This window comes from Sminthopsis crassicaudata, chromosome 1 (assembly GCF_048593235.1).
Source record: "Sminthopsis crassicaudata isolate SCR6 chromosome 1, ASM4859323v1, whole genome shotgun sequence".
NCBI classification, from domain to species: Eukaryota; Metazoa; Chordata; class Mammalia; order Dasyuromorphia; family Dasyuridae; genus Sminthopsis; species Sminthopsis crassicaudata.
In genome coordinates, this window is record NC_133617.1 from 351,052,842 (window position 1) to 351,075,821 (window position 22,980).

The 22,980-nt window shown below is 37.4% G+C and overlaps 1 protein-coding gene across 3 annotated transcripts in view; it reads left to right on the plus strand.

Moving 5' to 3' along the window:
- Positions 1–22,980, plus strand: part of SLC9A3 (solute carrier family 9 member A3) — a 137,311-nt gene that overhangs the window by 111,969 nt on the left and 2,362 nt on the right. Inside the window, exons 11-17 of one of the 3 annotated variants that reach the window (XR_012484384.1) lie at positions 14,028–14,143; positions 15,086–15,215; positions 16,157–16,333; positions 17,020–17,092; positions 18,292–18,405; positions 19,506–19,749; positions 21,039–21,144. Coding sequence is in view for 2 of the 3 variants with exons in the window: in XM_074279202.1 (XP_074135303.1) it covers positions 14,028–14,143; positions 15,086–15,215; positions 16,157–16,333; positions 17,020–17,092; positions 18,292–18,405; positions 19,506–19,753 (858 nt within the window). In the remaining variant the exon portion in view is untranslated. Of the gene's footprint in view, positions 1–14,027; positions 14,144–15,085; positions 15,216–16,156; positions 16,334–17,019; positions 17,093–18,291; positions 18,406–19,505; positions 19,754–21,038; positions 21,145–22,980 lie in introns of those variants that run through there. The other 2 variants (XM_074279201.1, XM_074279202.1) reach the window with 2 other exon arrangements.

Here is a 22,980-nt window from a genome sequence, read left to right on the forward strand (position 1 = left end):
GTTTGTTTCTTTCTCCTGCTGCCTACAGGCTGTTTTAGAGTGGGAGTAGTAGCCGATGTACTTGATAGAGTGGTAGATTTTCTTGCTCCACAGATCAATCTGACTCTTTGACTGTAGTAATAGTTCCTCTCTTTATCACCTAAATTATTTGTCTTTCTGACAAGTCATCTTGGATCATTCATTGCCCACCTTCTCCACTTCTATGCCTGAATCACCATGTTTTGGTGGAGGAAATTCTTAACTGTAAAAATTTGGCCATTATAAATCATAGCACAGTCAATAAACATTGTTATGTGCCAGTTACTGTGCTATGTGTAGACTGACATTTCATAGTTCATAGTACTGTCCCTCAGTTACTGCAGGAATCGCTAGGTATCTATGTCAAAATTTCCCCTGAAAGTTTCCAATACCTTTCTCTCAACTCTCATGTTTCCTGCATGAACTTGCCTCTTATATTTCTGAAAGAAATCAGAATCATTTGATGTGAAGCCTCTCAATATCTGGATCTTTATTTTAATGTCTCTCTTTACATCTATTCCATCTTTCTACCTTCTTGACTGAAAGAGATGACCCTTCTTCATCTTGAAAACTAATACTTCCACCTGTGCATCTCATGTTATCTCACTCCTAAGAGACCTTACAACTCCTCTCCTTAGTATCTGTAAAATGGCAATTCTATTCTGGGCCCTCTTCTTTTCTATTTTAACTCTATGATCTCATCAGTTCCTATAGCTTCAGTTACCTAATCTCTATGCAAATGACTTCTTGGTCTTCTTTTTTCCCTGGAGCTCCATACCTGGATATCCCTATCTAGATTTTCCACAGGGCATCTCAAGTTCATCACATCCAAAACTGAACTCACTATCCTCCTTCCCTCCCATACTACTATTAACCACCGCCTTTGTTTCTGACATATGATTTTGCAATTTTCCCAGCTATTTTTGTGACATAGTGAGTTCTTATCCCAAAAGCTGGGGTTTTGTGGTTTATCAAATACTCTAGTCATAATCAGGTCCTCTGAATAACCACTCTTTCTTTGGGCCAGTCATTCACATTCATAGCCTAGGAGCATCCTCTCTCTCACTTCACATAGTGAAGTAGTTTGCTGAGTTTTTTTGGTTGTTCCACAACTTGCCCATCACCATTTCTCTCACACAAGTATTGTCCAAGTAGTTGCTTATAGCCTCTAAGAAAAATACAAATTCTCCTGCTTAACATTTGAAGTCCTTTAGCACTTAACTCCAATTTATCTTTGCAAATTAGTTTTGGGCCACTCTCCTCACATGATCTTTGTCTCCTGTTTCTGAGCCAAGCACACTATGTATTCCCTACCACCAACTTCATGTTCACAATATTCTCCCTTCTCATCTCCATTTTTTAAAAATCTCTAGCTCCATTCAGGATTCAGTTTAAACTCTACCTCCCACATGAATCTTTTCTTGTTATATGCCAAATCTAAGGAGTTCCCCCACCCATAATCACTCTGGTTTTTTGTTTTGTTTTGTTTTGTTTTGTTTTGTTTTGTTTTGTTTTGTTTTGTTTTTTATCTGAATACATGTTATCTCCTCATGGAATAGAAGTTTTTGAGAGTAGGAATAATTTTTCTTTTTATCTTTGTATTTCTAGCACCTAGATCAGTGCCTGACCTAGATCAGTGCCTGATATACAGTAATAACTTAATAAATGTTTATTGAATTGAATTGGATCTTCAGTGCCTCCTTTTCAATAACTTAGACAAATACAAAATCACTCATTGTCAAAATTGGAAGAATTCAGTGCTATTTAGTCTTAAATAAGACTCCTCCCTTCAACATATCTGATATATTCTAGCCTTTGCCTGAAGTTAAAGAAGAGGATGACTTATTCTATCTTAGGATAACTCCTTAATTTTAGTATGATTTCTTAATTGAGCCAATATTTGCCTCATTACAATTTCTCCCCATTGTTTTTAATTCTACTTTTGAGGAACAAACAGAAAAGCCCTTCATGCATATAAAGTCAGCTTTAATTTCCCACCCCATGTCTCCTTTAGACCAAATGTCATCAATTTCTTCAATCCTTGGAATATCTTTAATCTTTGTCAGGCCATCTTGGTTGACTTCCATTTGAATATTGTCCAATTATCAATTTTCTTCTTAAAATGTAGTATTTAGAACTCAGCATAGAAATTCAGGTACAATCTGATCAGAGCAGAGTAAGAGAGTTTTTACCACCCTACTCTTGGATATTATGCTTTTTCTAATGAAGCCTAAATTTACAATTACTTTGTTTGCACTCCACTAATACCCACAAACTCCCCTTAAGAGAGATATAGATTTATGCACACACACACACACACACATATATAACATATATAATAGTAAAAGAGGCATACGTACACAAATTCACATATATATTTTTAGAGAAGGCATACATACACAAATTCATATATATATGTGTATGTATGCCTTCTCTAAAAATACAGCTTGATATATATATATATATATATATATATATATATATATATATATATATATATATATATATATATATATATATATATATATGGATTTAGCCTTAAGGAAGTCACAGTGGCCTTCTACTTTCTTTAGAGTGGTGGGAACAGAAGCCATATTGCAAGGAATTTAGATGGGATCAAGTCACAAAGACATGGAAGGAGCAAACATAAACTACTCCCTTGAGAACTGTTGTTGGAGGGGGTAAATGAACAGGAAGCAGCAAAAGAGATCTGTGGTATTTCTTTTTTAAAGTTGTAAAAAAAAAAAAACATATATTACATATATGTGCATGTGTGTGTATATATATACATATGATATGTATCACATGCACACACACATATATCTCCCCCTTCTTTCATTTATTAGGTTAACTTTTGGAACAAAGTTTAAGATTATATTCATACCTATTAAATTTATTCTTGTTAGATTCAGCCCAATAATGTAACCCATCAGGAACTTTTTCACTGTCTGTTTTATTTCTATGTTCTCTGTGAGTTATGCATCCTAGCTTTATATAATATGAAAACTTAATAAGCATGCTATCTATGACTTTATTCAGGTCACTGATAAAATTCTCACAAAGCACAGGATCAAGCTCAGATATCTGAGACACTCCTCTGGAGACTTTTTGCCTAGATGACATCAGTCTATTAATGTCTACCCTTTATATCCAGCCATCCAATCAATTTTGAATCTACCTAAATATATTAATATATAGCCCACATTTTTTCCATTACTTTTGCAAAAATCTTGCATGACAGAATTTGTCAAATACTTTGCTAAAATTTAGGTAAGCTACATCTATAATATTCTCCTGATCTACTAGTCTAATAACTTTGTCAAAGAGGAAATGAGCCATCTCTCCCCTTCCCTTCAAAGATGCTCAGGTTTCTCTTACTTTAAAAAATACAAAAAAACCCTTAAAAGGACACTTTTGCTCTTTCCTATTCATTTTCATCTTTATAACAATAGTTCTCAGGTTAATAGTTTATACTTGTTCCTTCCATTTCTTCATCATTTCATTCCTTCTTAATCCCTCATGATATGGTTTCTGTCCTCTCCACTCTACAGAAAGTAGTATTGAAGGTCTCAGTGACTCTTCCTTAAGGTTGAATCCAAAATCTGGTTTCTTTTCAGACCATATCTACTTTCAACTTTAACACTATTGACACATTTTTCTCCTTAAAACTCTTTTTTTAGTTTCTTTTATGGCGCTACTATCTCTCTCTACAATTGCTGATCTTTCTTCCTCTATTTTTTCATTTAAAAAAAATAGTATATCTTTCCTCCATTAGTCCTTAACCAAGATTTTAGCTGAATTAACTGTTCTTCTTTTTCTGTATGTCCTATCTTGAATAAGTCATCTTTACTTATTGATCCAGCTCTCACAGCAGCATTGAATCCTTCCAGTACTAATGTCAACTTCTCTGCCTAATTCTAATACCATATTTATAACTACTTCAACATGTTTCTATTTTGATAGTTCAGTAGATCCATGATTTTTTTCATCATGGGTTGGAGTAAACAGCCACTGAGGTCTCTTTCAACTCTCAGATTTTGTGATCCTGCAGTAGTCTCTCTACTTGCACAAATTTCAACTCATCTGTGCCTTTTCCTATTGTTTCATATTTATCGTATCTTTTCTTCAATCTCCCACAGAGCCTTTCATAAATGCCAGTGCAACTATTTGGCTGTCTTGTCTCTTATCCCTCATTCTCACTACATGACCAGCTCATTGATTTTTCTTGTCATACCTGTTCTTGAGAGGTAGGGGGTAATAGGAAAAAGAATGTTGAACTTGGCATCAAGTGGCATCTTGGTTTCAATCCCAGATCTAATACCTAATAAATTGTGTGATCTCAGGCCAATCACTTAACTTTTCAGAGCCTTGGTTTCTTCATCTATATTAAGGGGAAAATAATACTTGAATACAAGGTTATTGTGAAGAAAACAGATCCTAAATCTTAAGACATCATAAACATGTGAAGCATTATTGATGATTTCTGTCACATGACTGCTCAAGTCAACTATATTCAATTCAACCTGAGGAATAAGCCATAGCCTACTTATAAATCCACTGTGGGTTTTCCATTACTCTTTGAGTATCATATATTTTAACTCTTTTGAGATTGTAGTCTCTGTGATACTTATCTGTATGGTATCATGAAATGAATATTTGTGGGTGGTTTTTTTTTTGTTTTTTGTTTTTTTTTAAGTAGCATTTATGGCAATAAGCAAGTTAGAAAAACTGAAAATGCTGTTCACTTTCTCAAATGTAATGTACCTATTTCCTTCAATTCTGAATCTAGTCTATTAGTTTTCATCACGTTTCCAAGGAATATATACTGATGAAATAACTCAGGAGGAGAGCTATCCAACAGTGTCTCATAATCTTAGCAAAAAAAAATGTGTTTTTCAATCATTTTGTATTTCCAATAGGGGTGGATTAGCCAATCATTTTTTGAATGACTGCTGATCTCATGAAGAGATTTGATAGTGTTCCAGGGTTCAATGCATTCAACACAATGTTGTCCATTAAGAGGAACATCTGGAGAACCTCACCATTGAGAAGCAATTTCTTTTCTGTTTGGATAGTTAATAACATTTTCCATAATACTAATGTAACTATTATATTGTTGTCTTGCCTGATATTGGTGGATAGTAGATTGTTGAACAAAGTTACTTCTGTTATCACATCTATCCAAAATGTTGAATGATTTTAATATATGCGTAGCATACAGTTTAATTAGGAAGGTCTTTACATAGGAAGTGGAACAAATCTTCTGGCATTTTTGTAACAATCTTTTGGCATCAGCAGTAACATTGGAAGCACAAAGTTTAGATTCTAACTCTGCACTTAAGGTTTATAAAGTACTTTCTTCAAAAGCCTAGGGGGAAGGGAGGTGGTTGTTGTTTATTCTTCTTTATATTCAAAGAAGATCAGTGACATCACAATGTTGGAGGTAGGTACAAGGGATTCAGCTATGAATGATCAGACCAATACAAGTTCTGAACGCACTGCTATAGAGGAGTCCCTAGTGGTCTGTTAGAACATTTAGAGTGGAAGTGGCTCTGGATTTGCACAGCTCACATTTCCTTTGTGTCTCTATGATTCTGCTTTGATTATAGAGCATAGCAGCTTCTTTGATTCTAGTATGCTATGTTGGGCCATCCTAAGCCAGTGTTTCCCATGTCTCACAGTCAATTCTAAGGTTCTTCAGAAATACTTTTGTATCACTTCTTCTGATGACTACATGAGCATTTACCATATGCATGTCTGAAGGAAGGAAATCAAGTTCCTGTAAAACAATCAAAATAATAAAATAAAAAATTATTTTATTTTCTATACTCATTTGGTGTCTAAAGATACAGTCTGCTATAGAAAATAATCTGTAAAAGCCCAGCTTCTCATATTTTCATCAAGGGTATCCTCTAGCTCAAAGTTTCTCAAATTTTGTCCACAACCCCTTTTGCTGTAGAAATTTTTACATGACCCAGGGTATGTAGGTATGTGAAATAGATGTACAAATAAAGCATTTACTGATAATATTCATAATTCCATGAACCTCCACATGCAGTTACAAGATGCCCATACTGGGTCATGACTCATGATTTAAGAATATGAGAAAGGAGGCAGACATAGAGGTCAGTAGCTGCTGATGCCTTCTTAGTCACTTTCTTTTTGTTTAAAAATATTATTTCTAGAAGGAACACTGGGAAGTGAATGTAAATTGTTAGCACTACTATCTATCTACCCAGGTTACTTATACCTTCGGAAGCTAATACTTAATGTGCAACAAGAAAATGGTATTTACACACATATATTGTATCTGGGTTATATTGTAACACATGTAAAATGTATGGGATTACCTGTCATTGGGGGGAGGGAATGGAGGGAGGGGATAATTTGGAAAAATGAATACAAGGGATAATATTATAAAAATATATATATATACATACATATATATTATTTCTGATCTTTTCCATTGTTTGAAAAGGTTCCAGTCTTTGAAAAGAAGAACCCAAGTACTGTTAGCATAGGTTTTTTCAGCTTCTTTAGAGGAAAAAAAAAAAAAAAAAACCTTCTTTTTTCAGCTCTTCTTTACTGCATCTTCCCACATACCTTTATCACTTCCTTATGGAAAGAAAATGAATATCACTTCATGGAAAAGAGCATTTTGGGCCCTTAAGAGTCCAAAGACCTGGGTTCATATCTCAGCTTGAACTTATAGAGGAAAGTCATTTAATTTCTTTGAATCTTGACTTCCTCATCTGTAAGTGGGAGTAATAATGCTTGCATTCCCTACCCCTGCACACTTGTAAAGAGAGTTATACATGAATTATTGAGTATTGTATTGTTAGAGACTAAATGATGCATTTCCATGGGTATTGCTGATCCCATTAGATTGCTCTAGAAACATCAGAAGATCTCTTCCATTTCGTATCCATATTTTATCCTTCCTGATGCATCTATATATACTCATTATGATCTGACTTAGAATAATCTCAAACAAAGCTCTCAGGGTTCACTTTTCAGGAATTTTTGCTATTTTATAAGGTCATACTACTTATCATCTTTCATTACCTCCCTTTTTTCACTAACTACCCTTCCCTTTAACATTATAGGGGAAAAGAAAAAGCTCTTAATCAGCATGACCTTTGATTGCCATGTTTCTTATCCTTTCAAATCATATCTTGGGTTGTAACCTTTCTTTTCCAAGGTATGTTCTGTCCCTAACTATCCTATTAATTTCTAGCATTATCAGCATCTGGGCATGTGGGGAACACATACCTATACTGTGGATACTTACATCTCAGACACTATGCTTATTCCTATCTCTGTGCCTTTCCAATGCCATTGCCTCAGCCCAGAATGTCTTCTTCCCTCAGTTTTTCTCATCTTCTTCCCTCAGTTTTTCTCATATGCTTGTACCATCTTACCACGAGCACCTGTTTATTTTTATTCTTGTGCTTACAACTTCAATTTTGGGACTCAATGTTAGACCCTAGGAATCAGAAGATTTGTTATGCTCTTAAGTTACTGATGATAATATCATGAAATGACATTTCTCTTCCTATTGATGTAAATTTAATATCATTACTGTGTTATTATTTATGGGGGATTATAATGCTGTAGAGGAACTGGGTGTTATAGTGGACAGAGTGTGAGGCCTGGAATCAGGGGAGACTCATCAAATTCAGAGTTCAATTCTAGCCTCAGACACAGCTGTGTGACCCTGAGTAAGACTATTTAACCCTATTTGTCCCCGTTTCGTCATCTGTAAAATGAACTGAGAAGAAAATGACAAACCACTCCAGTATCTTTACCAAGAAAGTCCTAAATGGTGTCATAAAAAGTTAAACACAATTAAAAACACTGAACAACAACATAACAGAGTGAGGGGCTTCATTCAGGTAGCCATTTTCTAGCAACAGCAGTTTGTTCATATTTGTGAATAAAGTAATAATGGGAATTAATAGCTGCACTGGGATGGGTACAAATACTTAATTTTATGCAGGGACTATCTCCTTCCCCAGCCTTGCACTTAGGTAGAGAGCAGAAACCTTAATGGAACTAGAACTTGACGTAAAGAAAAGAAAAAAAAGCTGATGTAGAAGCTCTTTAACCTGGCCTTTTGCATAGAAGACAGGGCAGCTAGTTACATGACAACCAAATCCAGGTCTAAATACTAGTTAAGAAAAGTGTACTTTTAGAAAGCTATTTCAGTCTCTATGGCTAGATTAAGAATATCATGAAATGTCATCTCTATTCTATAATTCATTTATTCTGTAATCTAGAGTTGTTTTGTTTTATATTCTTTCCCTTAGTTACTTGTAAAAAAAAAAATTTTTTTTAAAATACTAATCTGTGTCATGGAAAACTAAGAGGAGACTACATTCCTTGCTCAGAAGAGCTGGGAAATCTAGGTATCCTATAAGATAGGAGATGATTGATAGACAAGTAAAAGAACACAAAGCTAAAAAGGCCGTTGGCTGCTATCTAGACCAATCTGTACCTGAATAGAATTTGCTTCTACAATTTCCTTGACACATAAATATTCACTCTTTCCATGAAGACCTCCCATAACTATGAACCATCAGTTCCTGAAACAAACCTCTGAGTCCACCTGGGGACATCTTCTGTTTTAGGAAGTATTTCCTTCTATTGAGTCATTATCTCCGTCTCTATAATTTACATATGACTCTTTGTCCTATTCTCTAAGATCAATGCAAAGAAGTCTTCCCTTCTCTAACAGAAGTTACAGCTTTTGAGTTTAGGCTATTAGGGAGGAAAGACATAACCCAAGTTATGGCAACTTTCCTGGCTGAATCATTCCTTTGCAAATGGCACCTTATGGAATTTTTTATCATCATGTAGCATTTTGTGATACTTTTATGTGTGTGTGTATGTATTATTATCATATAGATTACTCTATGTTTTGCCAACTCTCCTATCCTATGTGCTGTCTCCTTAACTAAATAGCAGGCTTCTTGACTCCAGCAAAATGAAAAGTGTTCATTTATTGATTAATTTTGCCAGAATAATAGTATCCATTTGTACATTCTCACAAGCCTCTTTTCACTTTCAGTACATTTATACTTATCCAAAATAAAATTTATAAGTTTCTATATTTGGAATGAACCCAGCAATAGCATGAGCATTTTGCCAAATGTGGCAAGATAACATAAATAAATGAATCCAGCCCTAATTATAGCCCAGTACCATGAAGTAAAAGGACATTCTCATGACCATCATATATGATGTCTATACCCTGAGCTCTTTACTCTTTTGATTGTTTGGCCCTATTTGAAAGTCATTTTGTGTTTGTTAGTGGAAGATATGATTCAAGGACAAAAAAAAACAAAAAATAATTTCTCTGGAATTGCACCAGACAGGGTTGAAACCAATAAAGCCACATAGGCAACATTGCTTCATCATTCTAGGGCAAGGGGTAAGTTCTCCTTTATATGGAAGGAATAGAAAACTAGTTGCAGGCTAATATTCATATATCAAGAGCTTGGAAGACTCCAAAGAGGGAGTGAGGAGAGGAAGAAAGAGAAAAAAAGGAGAGAGGAGAACAGAGAGAGAGAGAGAGAGAGACAGAGGGAGGCGGACAGACAGACAGAAAGAGCTGTTCAGAAGACCACAGTAGCCTAGGTATGAGGCAATGAGGATGTACAGTGACTATAATGTTGGAAATGGGAGTGAAAATGAAATGGTGACTTTTAGGACAGATATGATCTATTTACTTGGAGGTTCTATGAGCCAATTTATAATTAAGGGTGACTCCAAAAAAGCCATAATATAAGAGGCTACTTTGGGCTTTCTCCTGGAAAATAAGCATACCTTTAATGACCATGTGACCTGATAACACTAAAATAATTTATAGAAGCATTTTTTGTTGGTTTAAATAACATTCTGTTAGACAGGCCCAAAGTTTCATATACTAACAAGTAGCTGTGTATATCTCTAATATATAGTCCATAGGACATGTATAAATGTGGTAAATACTCATTAAAACCTTACTCTAATTTATTGAAAACTGCTTTAAATGAACTTGCTATATAATCTGGAAAAAATGCATTTTTTCAAATATTACAAAATTATTTTTTTCTATAAATTTGCTTAATAGAAGTAGCTTACAATAGTAGATAGTGGCATTTCTTCAAAGCCAGGAAAATCTAAACACAGATCACCCTGCTTTTGACAGAGCTGACTGTGTGATCCTGGACAAGTGAGTTAGTCGCTCCCTGTTCCAGGCAGCTTTGTAAAACATGCTAAGAACATGTCAATCTGCACTTAGAAAAAGGAGTTTCCTCACCATGGAGTTCCTTGTATCAATGACCTAAATCTTGCCCTGTCCCTAATAAAGTATTAAGCTAATAGAGGTCCTGCTTCAAAATGGGCACATTTATTGATATCCTTCTAAAGGGCTTATAAACTCTTAAGCAAGGTAGACATTTTCCTTGATGTCTTATAAAATCTGGAAAAAATGAGATATGAGTGAGTGGTTTCACTGAATCTATATCAAATTTGCCTTTTTTATTTAGCAATATTCATCTAAGCAGCATGAAGAATACTTAGTAATTGTCTTTCTTTGAGTTTTCTGAATCTTAGTTCCTAAAGTATTCCTTAGGTTAATACTTGCCCTTTAACTGGAAATACATCAACTCAGTTTTGAAGAACAATAGGTGGTGATGGAATCATTGTTTGTACTGATTGATGGTGAATTGAAAGAGTCCCTTTCATGGCAATGATTTCTGATTTAATGCAAGCTAGGGATAGACAGGAAAAGCAAAATTTCCAGGAACTTTACAACGTCTGCTCTTCCTTTAAGAGTAATTCCAACAATACCAGATTATCAGTCTACCATGTGCTGGATGAGACAAGACAAACTAACTTTATAGGAAGCAATATCATTAAAACTTTCTCACTGCATTGAAATCCCCAAAGCTCAGGAGAATGACTGTCATTGTGTAGAGTGGCCAAACACAACTAGTAAAATTCCACACATTCAGTGCAGAGGAAACACTAACAACTTAGTCACTGATTCTCTTTAAAAGAGCTCTTCTTTTTCCTTGCTGCATGTAGCAGGAAGAAAAGGAAAAAAGTAAGAGAATAATGGCCATTCCAGGTGGCATTAGATTAAAAAGAAAAGAAGGATAGAATTTGGAACTCAAAACATAAAAAAAAAGAATAGTAAAAAACTATTTTAATGTAATGGAGGAGGGGGATAAAATACTATTTTTAGTTGTTTTTTAAAGATTTAAAAGAAAAACATTTCCCAATTACAAAGTTGGACAAATGGAAGCCAGGCAATGGGAGGTGTAAATGATGACCCCATAAAAGCACACATTAAAATGATAATAACAATAACAGCCAATATTTATATAGCCCATAATATATGCCAGGCACTGTGCGAAGTCTTTACAAATATTAACTTATTGGATCTTTGCAAAAACCCTGGGAGGTAGATGATGTTATTATCCACATTTCACTCATGAGGAAACAGAGGCAAACAATACACAAATTAAAATAATTTCTGAAGAAAAAATAAATTGCTGAAAGGAAAACACTTTTTAAAGCATTATGCAAGTCTGGGTGCCATTGCTATCCATTTCATGGTGTGATTGTGAGGCTCAGATAAGATAATGTTCTTAAAAGTGATTCAAAAACTCCAAATAACCCTAAAAAAATGAGGGAATATTAACAGAATTATTTCAAGTGGAATGCCAGGCATTCTCCTTTTGACATCTTTGGTGTTCACTATCACATTCTTTATCCACCTGTTAAAAGGTACTAAATTAACACCATGGAAAAGATAATAAATTCTGGTCATCATATGCCCCTTTGTGAAACTTGTGACCCACTCAGATTAGTCTCAAAAGAGGACAGTAAATCCTACCACATGGCACTGGGTGCTATTAAATCCCTGTTCTTCCTCAAGGGCTCACGTGGCTCTCAGATTATAAGAATCCTCAGGAACACTCTGCACTATCAAAGGTCACAATTATCAAGGATCAAAGCTGATGCTGTTCCTTTACAATGACTGTGGTTATCTTCCAGTGAAAAACATGCCCCACAGCACGGAGCCTTGCTCCTGGGTGCCCTTTACTCACAGTGGGAAGTGGCTGGCAGCAAGTAAAGCATAATGGAAAGGGCACTGGATCTGGGGCCAGAGGGCGGATCCAAACTTTAATTATCACTTCCTACCCATGGCATGTTAGGCAAGTCATTCAAAGTTTCCTTTTCAAAAAGTGGGAGAGGTAGATAAGATGATTTCTAAGGTGCCTGTTGACTCTCGAATATGTCCCATACTCTTGTGACTGTGGTCCCTAATACAAATATTTTTTTAATAAAGCAGCATGAGTATGGCGCTCCTGTTGGAAATGTAAAGAGATTTATGAACCAATTTGTAGGAATTATGTTTCTGAGCAAGAATTCAAGTCTATGGAATTGTGTTTTGTCCTGGAATCCATGGCTCTACTAATAGCCATTAACTCAGAGCGGCTGCCAAGAGGAGAGGGGAAGGTAGTTACTGGATAGCACTAAAAGATATCTAAGGCTCCTGTAGTTAGCACTGCACAAAACTTCCACCTATCAACAAAGCACAGATATTTAGTCAGTACTCTTCACCTTCCACATCTCCATTAAAGTGCCTTTTTTGTGACTTCTTTTCCCTTTCTGTACAGCCCTTAGTGATCATTTTAGCCTGAATCCATAAGAATAAAAACATCAAAACTTGGACAACATGAGCACATAGTATTACCTTTCTTCTTTTTGTATCCCAACTCAGTCTACCAAACTCTAAACCCACTTTCCTCTTGATGGCTTTATGAATAGCTATTAAATACGCAAGAGAAACTTTGAAGAAGCCAAGATTTGCTCATATAACTTGATAGTATAGTTCTAGTTGTAAATGAGAAGTGGCATTTAATACATGTATATATTAAATGTACATTTAATACCAAAGACAATACAATATACTGAATAATATTTTTTTCTAAGAGCTTAAAATGAACTTGGACTTTCCCCCCTCCCCCCAGTTTCTTTCTCTAGATAATTATTAACTGTCTTAACTGGTTAGTTCAAGCAGCTTATTTAAGAATCTTAAAGACATGAAATATAGTACAGCTTCTGGATTAGTTTAGGTCTCTCTCTCTCTGTCTGTCTCTGTCTCTCTGTCTCTCTCTCTGTATCTCTGTGTCTCTCTGTCTCTCTCTCACACACACATATATACACACTGTGTGCCAATACTGTTGGCTTTCTCAGATCCGCTTAAAATACTTAGAATGTCAACTTCCCCAATGAAAGGTCAAAGAATGAAAGAATCTCAGAGTTTGGTTCACCCCTGACCAAGAATCCCATCTATCTCTCCAAGAAGTGATTATCCAGCTCTTCTTGAAGGCCTTGGGGGGGAGGGGGAAGTAGCCATTGTCCATGGGCAGCTGACCCGTTTCTTGATCATTTTCATTGTTGGGAACCCTTTCTTCAAACCAAGCTAGAATCTGCCTCACTGCATCTTCTATCCATTATTTCCACTTTGATTCAATAATAATATATAGAACTTTAAAGCTGATGAAGCTTTTCCCTCACAACTCCATGAAGCAAGTTGTAATAAGAAATTTTATCTGCATTTTAAAGGAAGCAGCTGGGACATGGAAACTTGTACCTAGCCACACAACAATTGAGGAAACATTGGGATTGGATCTCACTCCTATGACTCCTAGCCAGTACTCCAAGCTATTTCTATACTGATTCCCATCCTGGAAGCTAGAAATAGTGTGGCAGGAAGATACATCTCTTCTTTGGACTTACAGATATGCTGTACCTGTCATTCAGGACTTTTATTAGATTGGCCTTTCATTCCCAGGAGGATTATTGGTTAGGCTGAAAGGAGAGAGTAGTGAGCTTATAAATCATTGGTCCTTATTAATGAGGAATCAAGGCTGATTTCCAACCCCATAATCAATATTAGATATTGCTCAGTTTGACTAACATGAAATGTTTCTCCAAATCCATAACAGGGAGAGCGAAGAGGGTCTCTGGCATTTATCCGTTCTCCCAGTACTGACAACATTGTCAATGTGGACTTCAGCACCCCTCGTCCATCTACCGTAGAAGCCTCAGTCTCTTATTTATTGTAAGTATTTCATTCACTATATTTTCCTTCAGTAGAAAATATGTCAAACAGATGAGTGTCTGTACACATGTGTAGAAGGGACTGTCAGTGGATAGGGCAGGAGCATCCCAAACCTGTTCTCTCCCATACCTTTCTCTAATTTTGGGAGTGACCCCAAATAGGAAAGAGTCCTTGTCCTTTGGTGACTAATGCTCTCTTGGAACTTGTGATAATAATAACTCTCAGTAGGTAGATCAATGAGTGCCTCCATCACATATTTGGTCATGGGCTAACCAGTTGGATTGTGTTTCTGGAAAAAGGGAAGAAGGGAAATAGGGGGAAAGCTTCATCAGTCCCAGCTCCTTCCTTTTATGCAAAATTCTGTTTTATTGGTCAATCAAGTCAAACTGTGTTTGTCTTCCCATTGCTACAAGATAATAAAATAAAACAGGTTAATTTAGGAGGCAAGTGCCAAAGACAGCAGTGGAAGTGTCTGAATTCATCACCAGAAGCATTTACTGCTTCTGGAGCATATTATATTAAAGCCAGAAAGAACTGGAGACAATGACCCTAACCCAGGGTTCTCAGACCCACTGAGGACGGATATGCAGCCCGCCGGATTATGGCAAATGGGCTGAGGGGCAGAGACAGTGTGAAGTTTTGTTTTTACTATAGTTGGGCCCTCCCACAGTCTGAGGGACAGTGAACTGGCCCTCTATTTAAAAAGTTTGAGGACTACTGAACCCTTTCCTTTTCTAAATGGAGAAACTAGGCCCAGGTACTGACTTGGTAAAAGGAGTCAGTTACAGCACTTTTCTGTCCAAGAATTAAGAGGGAACATACCTTGATCTGAAAGAATTGCGACTTAGACCCTGGTACAGTTAAGCTTCTTGGTGACTGCGGCAGTCATACTTATTTGTAATTGAGAAATGATATATTTTGTTTGTTTCTTTCCTATTTTAGGAGAGAAAATGTCAGCACTGTTTGCCTAGACATGCAGGCTTTAGAGCAGAGGAGAAAGAGTATTCGGGATACAGAAGACACTGTCACTCACCATACTCTGCAGCAGTACCTCTATAAACCCAGACAAGAGGTAAATGGTTACTGTACATGCCAGCACCAGAATTTTTATTAATGTTGATACTCTGGACTTCTTTGATGGGCTAAAGACTATTCAGCATAACTCCTCTCAAACCAGGGAGCAAGTTGACATAGACCTTCCCTTCTCCATACAACATATCTACAAATGTTCAATGAACATACCTACAGTCTAAATTCCCCCTTTCTCACTCCATCCCAAAGCGAATAGAATGGAGCTAGGAGGGGATTGGGAACTGTCAGGAAAGGAGCTGGTGAGCTCACTCTGCCATCACTGTCCAACATAGGTGACCCTATGAATAAGCAGAGGATTTTGCTTTACTAAAACCCTGCTTCCTTTCTGCAGCTACACTGATAAGAACTGAGCACATGATTTACCATCTGTGGGCCTTCTAAGTTGGATTGGGTGGGTCCAAAGAATGAATGATTTGTGAAGGCCAATGAATGGCTTCTAAAAAAAAAAGTTCCTGGGTTTTGCTACATCATTCTTTTGCTTGTGCAAAAGTCAATGAGTGAAGTCAGGAGGACCTGAGTTCAATCTGGCCTCAGACACTTAACACTTCCTAGCTGTGTGACCCTGGGTAAGTCACTTAACCCCAGTGGCCTCAGCAAAAAAAAGTCAATGAGACAATACAGTATTCCATCAAGCACATCAGTTTTGCTTTTTTTTTTTTCCTCCCTGAAATAATAAATTACAAAACTAAAAGTCCTCATGCTCCAGAGTAGAATTATTGAAGGGCTGTGAGTAGACAGCAGATCAGAGTTGATGAGGAATGAAAGCCCTAGTGTTGATCGTTGGAGAGAATTCGGTTAAACTCATGAAGTACCTTCGGGTTCATAAGTAATCCAAAGCCCTCCAAGCCGTGTGCATGACTTGAGTGCAGCTTAATTACCTGTTCCTTTATTGCTTTATTTGTTTCCCTTTGCTTTCTGTAGTACAAACATCTCTACAGCCGGCATGAGTTAACGTCAAATGAAGACGAAAAACAAGACAAAGAAATTTTCCATAGAACAATGAGGAAGCGCTTAGAGTCTTTCAAATCTACCAAACTTGGAATAAACCAAACCAAAAAGACTGCCAAACTCTACAAGAGAGAACGTGGCCAAAAGAGGGTAAGGAACATAGCTATGTCTAGGACCATGTTCAAGGCAAAATACATGGGGTATGTGAGGCTAGCACTTTCATGCTGTTTCCTGAAAACAATTCATTAGGAGGTGGTTGTATCTTGGACCCCATTCAAGGGAATTTAGTTACTGAAGTTAGTTAGTTACTTATAATAATTTAGTTAATTAATAAGGTAGTTTCACCTCAGGCAGGCAGTCACTTGGCATGGACCCTGAAGAGAACACTGGAATGAGATGCAGGTTGGCAAAGTGGAAAGAATGCTGGATGTGGCGCATGGAAGGTCTGGCTTTGAATCCTACCCCCAGCACTTACTAGCTATGTGGCCATGAGCAAGGTTTTTAACCTCTCTGAGCTTCTCATTACATCATTTGTAAAGTGGAAACACTAATACTTATGTCTTCCTCACAGAATGGTTGTAAGGATCAAATGAGATTGTACATGAAAACCTTGAAGTGCCATAAACATGTTATTATTATAGTTATTATTACTATTATCATCTTTGGATTGTTGTCAAGATCAATCTTATAATGTATCTAAAGTGCTTAGAAACCTTAAAACTTGAAGAAAACCTCCATGCTTATAACAAAGTTCTATACATTCAGTATAATGGTTTCTGAAGCAACAGGGATGTCTCTGATAAACTCTGAACTGTTAATCCGTTTTTGTTTTACAGAGAAACAGTAGCATACCAAATGGAAAGATACCAATGGAAAGCCCAACTCATGATTTTGCTTTTAAAGAGAAAGGTAATTGTTTAATTGATTACATTGTCCTTTATTCAAAATTATGACTGTTTTTGGCAGATCCACCCACTGGAAGGTACTTCTGGGCAGAAGTGAGAAAGGTGATGGGACAGGAGAAGGACAATACTGCTTGAGAGGCTCCCACTCTCAGCAAGCAAACCAGCTCCCTTGTACATTTCCCCAGCAGGGGTACCAGAGCCCCATAACAAAACTTTCCCTAACTCTAACATGAGCATGTTCCTCCTAAGTTCTCAGAACTGATGAGATAGGGAGCTGGGGGCAAGGTAGGGTGGACCCAGGAGCCATGTGCAAATCCTTCCAAATCCAACCTCATCATCCCTGGGCTGAAAAATCTGTAGGCTTACAAGAATGAGAAGCAAGAAAAGCAAGGAGCAGTGTTTTCTTTCTTTAATGCTTGATCTCCCCTTGGGTTCTGCCCTGGTGGCTACCTGTGGCTTGAAGGGGACTCTAGGTCCTTAAAGGCCATCTCCAGCAGAACAATGATTCTCATACAGGACTGGCAACAGACAATGTCTGTCATCCAGGAATCCACTTCTGCTTAGAAAGTCTCATTATCAAAAGGTTGGCCACTGGGTGGTGAGTGGTTTTTTTTTGACTACTGCAACCCATAAAGCATCGCCTAAAGTTAGTCAGAGTCACAATCCCCCATTGGTCAAACCCTTGAGACCCTTGAGACCATGAACCTTTGAAGCACAGAAGTAATGGTGTTCTTCCACTTTTCAGCAGATACAGAATGTTTCAGTTATTCTTTTTTTTTTCTGTTTTCCTAATCTCTCTTTTTTCCCCTTAGATTTCTCAACTCTGACTTTCCCTAAACATCCAAAGTATAGATAGATAGGGACACATGGAATAGGTGTTTGAGAAAAGATCACTGGAGTTCCTTTTTGTCTCTTGCTCAATCCTCAATCCAAAGCCTCTTCCTGTCCCTGTTTAATGTTACCATATGACTCACTGATTGTCACCTTCTTTGGAAACCACTCTCTGGTTAAGATTGTTTCTGGAACATGAGTGTGTAATAGTTATTAATCTCTAGGGTGGTGACCCAAGTTGCACAAACTTTCCTTGGGAAGTGGTATTTGCCTCTGAATATTGTCCTGGATCGCTACCAGTTTCATAATCCTATATTTCTGAAATGCACAATTTTGTCCATAGTTTTGTGGGGGTTTTTTTCCTTCCCTTAGAACTGGAATTTTCAGACCCTGAAGAGACTAATGAGTATGAAGCTGAGCAGATGAGTGGTGGGATTGAATTCCTAGCCAGTGTTACTCAAGATACAGCCACAGATTCAACCACAGGTAAGGAGAAGAATAAAGGTATTTTTGTCCCATGAGAAGGGGATCACTCAGGGGAAGGAACACCCATGGAAAAGGTTACAGTACAGAGATGGGGAACATTCTCTGTTTTTCAAAATGCTTTACAAATAGTGAAATTGCTTAGGAGCTGTGTTTTGAATTATGTCCTTGCCTCAAATTTAAGTTGCTGGCCACATGATAAGGAAAACCCCAAATCATGAATATGAGAGAAACATTAGGTATGATATAATGAGAGTAAGTGGTATGAGGAGGAATGGGGATGGGAAGGGTGGAAAGGCAGAGAGTAAGTGAATGCGTGTACATGTGTGTGTCTATCTTGATACCCAAGAAATGATGGTCCATCAGAGTTTACACTCCATATACAAGCACAAATTTCAACACTTTTATGGCATGGTAGATGATCTTCAGGAGTTGTTATGGCCAGAGAATTCACCAACTTGGCGATGTGTCTCTGAACTTGTTTGTCTGGTATCTTGATGACAAAATTCATCATAGGCCGTGGCACCTTGATAAAATCTGTCAAAACTTGTATTATACTGGCCTAGCCATGGAGAAGCTAGGGTCATTGCCATGCCATAATGAATCATTAGAAGGAAATTTTTATGGTAGGTATTTCTTTACTATGTGTATGAGTGTGTATTTCAATGCTTTGATTTTTGTGTGTATATGTATATGTGTGTAAAATATATAGTTATACTTATTAAGAGAATAATATCTTATTAAATAGCCTTATTTTATCTGAGATCATTTTGAGAATCATAAGATTAGATTAGGGGCTGGATCATCCTTGATTTTAAATAGGTCCATTTAAGAGACACATTAAAATACGGCTAAGATAAGTGTCAAGAGTTATACATGGGGTGATTTCAGTCCATGTCATGTGGAGCTGAAGATTCATCTATCCAGTCAATGTAATATCATCTCTCTATTTGCAAGTGGCCCATTCTAAGCTTAATTATAACCAGCTCCAACCGCCTGTGCTTCCTTCAGGACCGACATAGCTCCTATCCCCTGCCAGGCAGACTGGCAGCTGCTGTGAGACTCCACCACTGACATGAACTCCCATTGCCCTTCTTTCCTAGGAATTGATAACCCTGTTTTTTCAACGGAAGAGGACCAGAGCATCTTTACAAAGGTGCCGCCATGGTTGTCTTCTGAGGAGACAGTGGTGCCATCACAAAGGGCTCGCGTGCAGATTCCCTACTCTCCCAGCAACTTCAGACGTCTCACGCCGATCCGGCTCAGCACTAAGTCAGTCGATTCCTTTTTGCTAGCTGACAGTCCAGAGGAGCGGCCTCGGTCTTTCCTTCCAGAATCGACACATATGTAATTTTTTCTTAATGCAACCTTTATTTTTTTAAACTCATCTCTTCTGTTATTACTACCTAACCAATACTTTGATCTCTTTCCTCCTCAGATGAATTTTCTTTCTTTCTGTCCCTGTGTTTCCCACTTTTGTTCTTTCTCTCTCTTGTGGTCTGAAGCTGCACTTTGGCTGGAGATGGAGGCATGTTATATTCATTCCTACAGAAACCACGCCTGGTACCTCCTTGATGGAGGTTCTGCCTTTCTTAGTCAATTCCGTAGATACAGACTGATTTGAAGATTTCCCGGTGCCACTTAGAGAGTGGTTTATTGTGTAAATATGTTTCCTCATTAATGTCACTTTTATTTACTCTACCTATGATTTGTTTCTTTGATAGCAAACTTTACTAAGACATGATTTAAAATGAAACTAAGGTTTTGCCTTAGTTGATGACTTTTCATTGAAAGCTTTTCAGCCTTTAAGATAGAGTTGTGCCTTCAGATCTAAGGGTAAAGGGAGATGAGCTAGGGCGAGGAATTAGGAAGGGAAAGATAGTTGTGGCTCCAAGGGGAAAAAAGAATCTTGGTTTTTGTTTTTTGTTTTTGGCTTTTTGGGTTTTTTTTCATCTAAGGCATAAGATACTATGGGTATTTGAAGGGTTTATGTAAGCAACAGCAGGTCCCAATTCAACCCTGATATAAGAGCTACTAATTTACTGAAAAAATAAAACAATATGTGATTGTTTCCCAAGTGGATTAGTAAATTTAGGGATCACAATTCCCAAGCAGTCAAGTATGGCTTTCTTAAGCCATGGCTGGTGACCTCATGGTTGGCTCTGCTCCCTGGGTGTCCCTTTGCCCAAGATGGGAGAACCAGAGGTTCCAGAGAAAACATAATTTTACTAGTTGCGTTGGAGAAGACAGCAGAGAGTAGGGTGCACTGCACTTAATAGCACACTTACTATTCTCTGTTGGATGGAGGCTTTGAGAGGATTTGGGGATTTCCTGCTCTTTATTTAGGGGTTACAACAGCTTTACTAGGGTTTCTATACCAGTAGGACATCATCATTTAGGAAAGGCTATGCCTAGAGCCATGAACTAATGAACCTTTGGTCAGTTGCCCTAAGAAGAGTGGATAGAAACCAGCGTCAGATGCCTCCCAACTCCAACCTTAGAGGTTGTACCCCCTCAGAACTTGTACAAGAAACCGGCACTGGGCTGATTTTTCATGCTTAGAAATTAAAGAAAAATGCTTTAAAAATTATAAGGACACTTACAGCTACATATTGTATTTTTCTTTCTTTTCCCAGTCCCTGAGAAATGATACAAGAAAGTATCAATCTGTGAAGCAGCAGGGAATAGTCCTGTAAAAAAAGAATGGGACTGAGGCAGGATGAAATGAAAGAGCTGGAAGTCGTAAGTTTCTCACTTCCAGTTTAGTTAAACCTACTTCCTTCCTAACCAGTGGCAATTAAAAAGTTAACAAATTAATAAATGAATGAATGAATGAAATAAAGAAATAGGTAGGTAAATAAGTAAGAAATGAAAAACAAAACAAAACTACAAGGAAAACATCAATACTCTTGAGTTCTCCTGATGTACTATTTGTACTTTATCGATGCTGACATTAAAGCCAAATTCTCCCTGCCTTAAATGTTAGTCTTGGTTTCTTTTGCCAAGACTATTGAAGTGGGTCTAGGAATATGGAAAAACCTCACATTTTCAGGAGGCAACTCCAAGGAATAGCATTTTTAATCAAAAGTTTTAGATTTGGAGAAAGAGGAAATTTAATTATTACCCGTGACACAGATAGCAAGTGCTGGACTTTTAAAAATATATATACTTTGGAAACTAGATTTTAATATAATTTGTTTCCTTTGTAATCTTCTGCATTTTATACATTTGAAAGCATTTTTCTGAGATGGGGTTCATAGTTTTCACTGAAGTGCTGAAGGGCTCCATGATGCAAAAAAAGAAAAGAAAAAGTTGAAAATCTTTGATTTAAAGACTCTTGCTGAATTTAAATATCAAATAAAATCTTTCCCCAAGGGATGGTAAACTTCTGATTCTGGTTAAGTTTCATGTTAGTTTGGAAAGAAACTGAAACAGAAACAAGATGATTTTTTTTTCTCCTCTCCTATAGTTTGATTAAAGGGACTGTGAAGTAAATAATCAGTCTCAGCTAGTTCTCTCCTCCATCTTGGAGAGTTCACTGGTTAATATCAGGCCAATTTAGGTGATTTCTATTAAAAAAAAAAAAAAAAAAAAAAAAAAAAAAAAAAAAAAAAAGCTGTGCCTTTTCCATTAGTAATAGCTTGGAATTGGAGATGGTTGGTAAACAATGGGAGAAACCACCTCTTTCAAGCTTTTCTGTCCTTGGTGGTTAGGCAATGGTGTGATGGGGTCTCCCTCTTTCACAAAAAGCATTTTGCTGCTGGCCCTGATTGGCTTTTGTCCCACCTCTTCTCCCTGAATTGGATGGCTTTCCCCCTCCTCCCCTTCCCCCCACTCCCCGACTACCTGGCAGCCAAGTAGCCCATTCCCAAGCAAGAAGACATAATTGCTTCTCCCTCTCCCCATAAAACCTCCCTTTTGCAGGGTGATACTTGCAAGTTTCAACCTGATTAGGTGAGGTCGTCTTGCTTTCTGAGCACATACCTTTGAAGAGAATTAAGGGCTAAGTAGAACCAAGAGAATTTTAACTTCAGGGCAAAAGCCATAGGATGAAGGGCTGGCTCTTTTCCTCCTGCACACCACCCACCACACCCCAACCCCCAATTTTCCCAGGGTTCTAGTCTAGGTCAGAAGCTTTCTGGTCAGAACCCTATTTGTATATGAAAACGTTGTTGTTTTTACCCTTGGGCAGGAGCCCACAATAAGTGTAAATCATCAGCCTCAAAAGGGAAAGGTACATGGTACAGTTTCTACAAGTTCAAGCATCAATTGAGCATCCACCCAAGCAGTTACCCTGCCACCCTGCCACAGAATTCATTTGGCACCTACTGTGTACAAGGCACTATGCCAGGCCCAGAATATAAGGATGAATAAGTTGTAGCACCCCACCCCAGCACTTAATAAAAATAATTTGCACAGGTAAAAGACAGCTCAAGATGAACACTGAAATCTTACTCAATAGATATCCTCCTTAGTTAACTTCAAAGAGATCAGTTTGAACACCATAAAGCTTTTGAACAAAAATTTAAGGAAAGGTGCCCTTCTGAGCTATATAGTCCCTTTCTCTAAGGAGGGCCT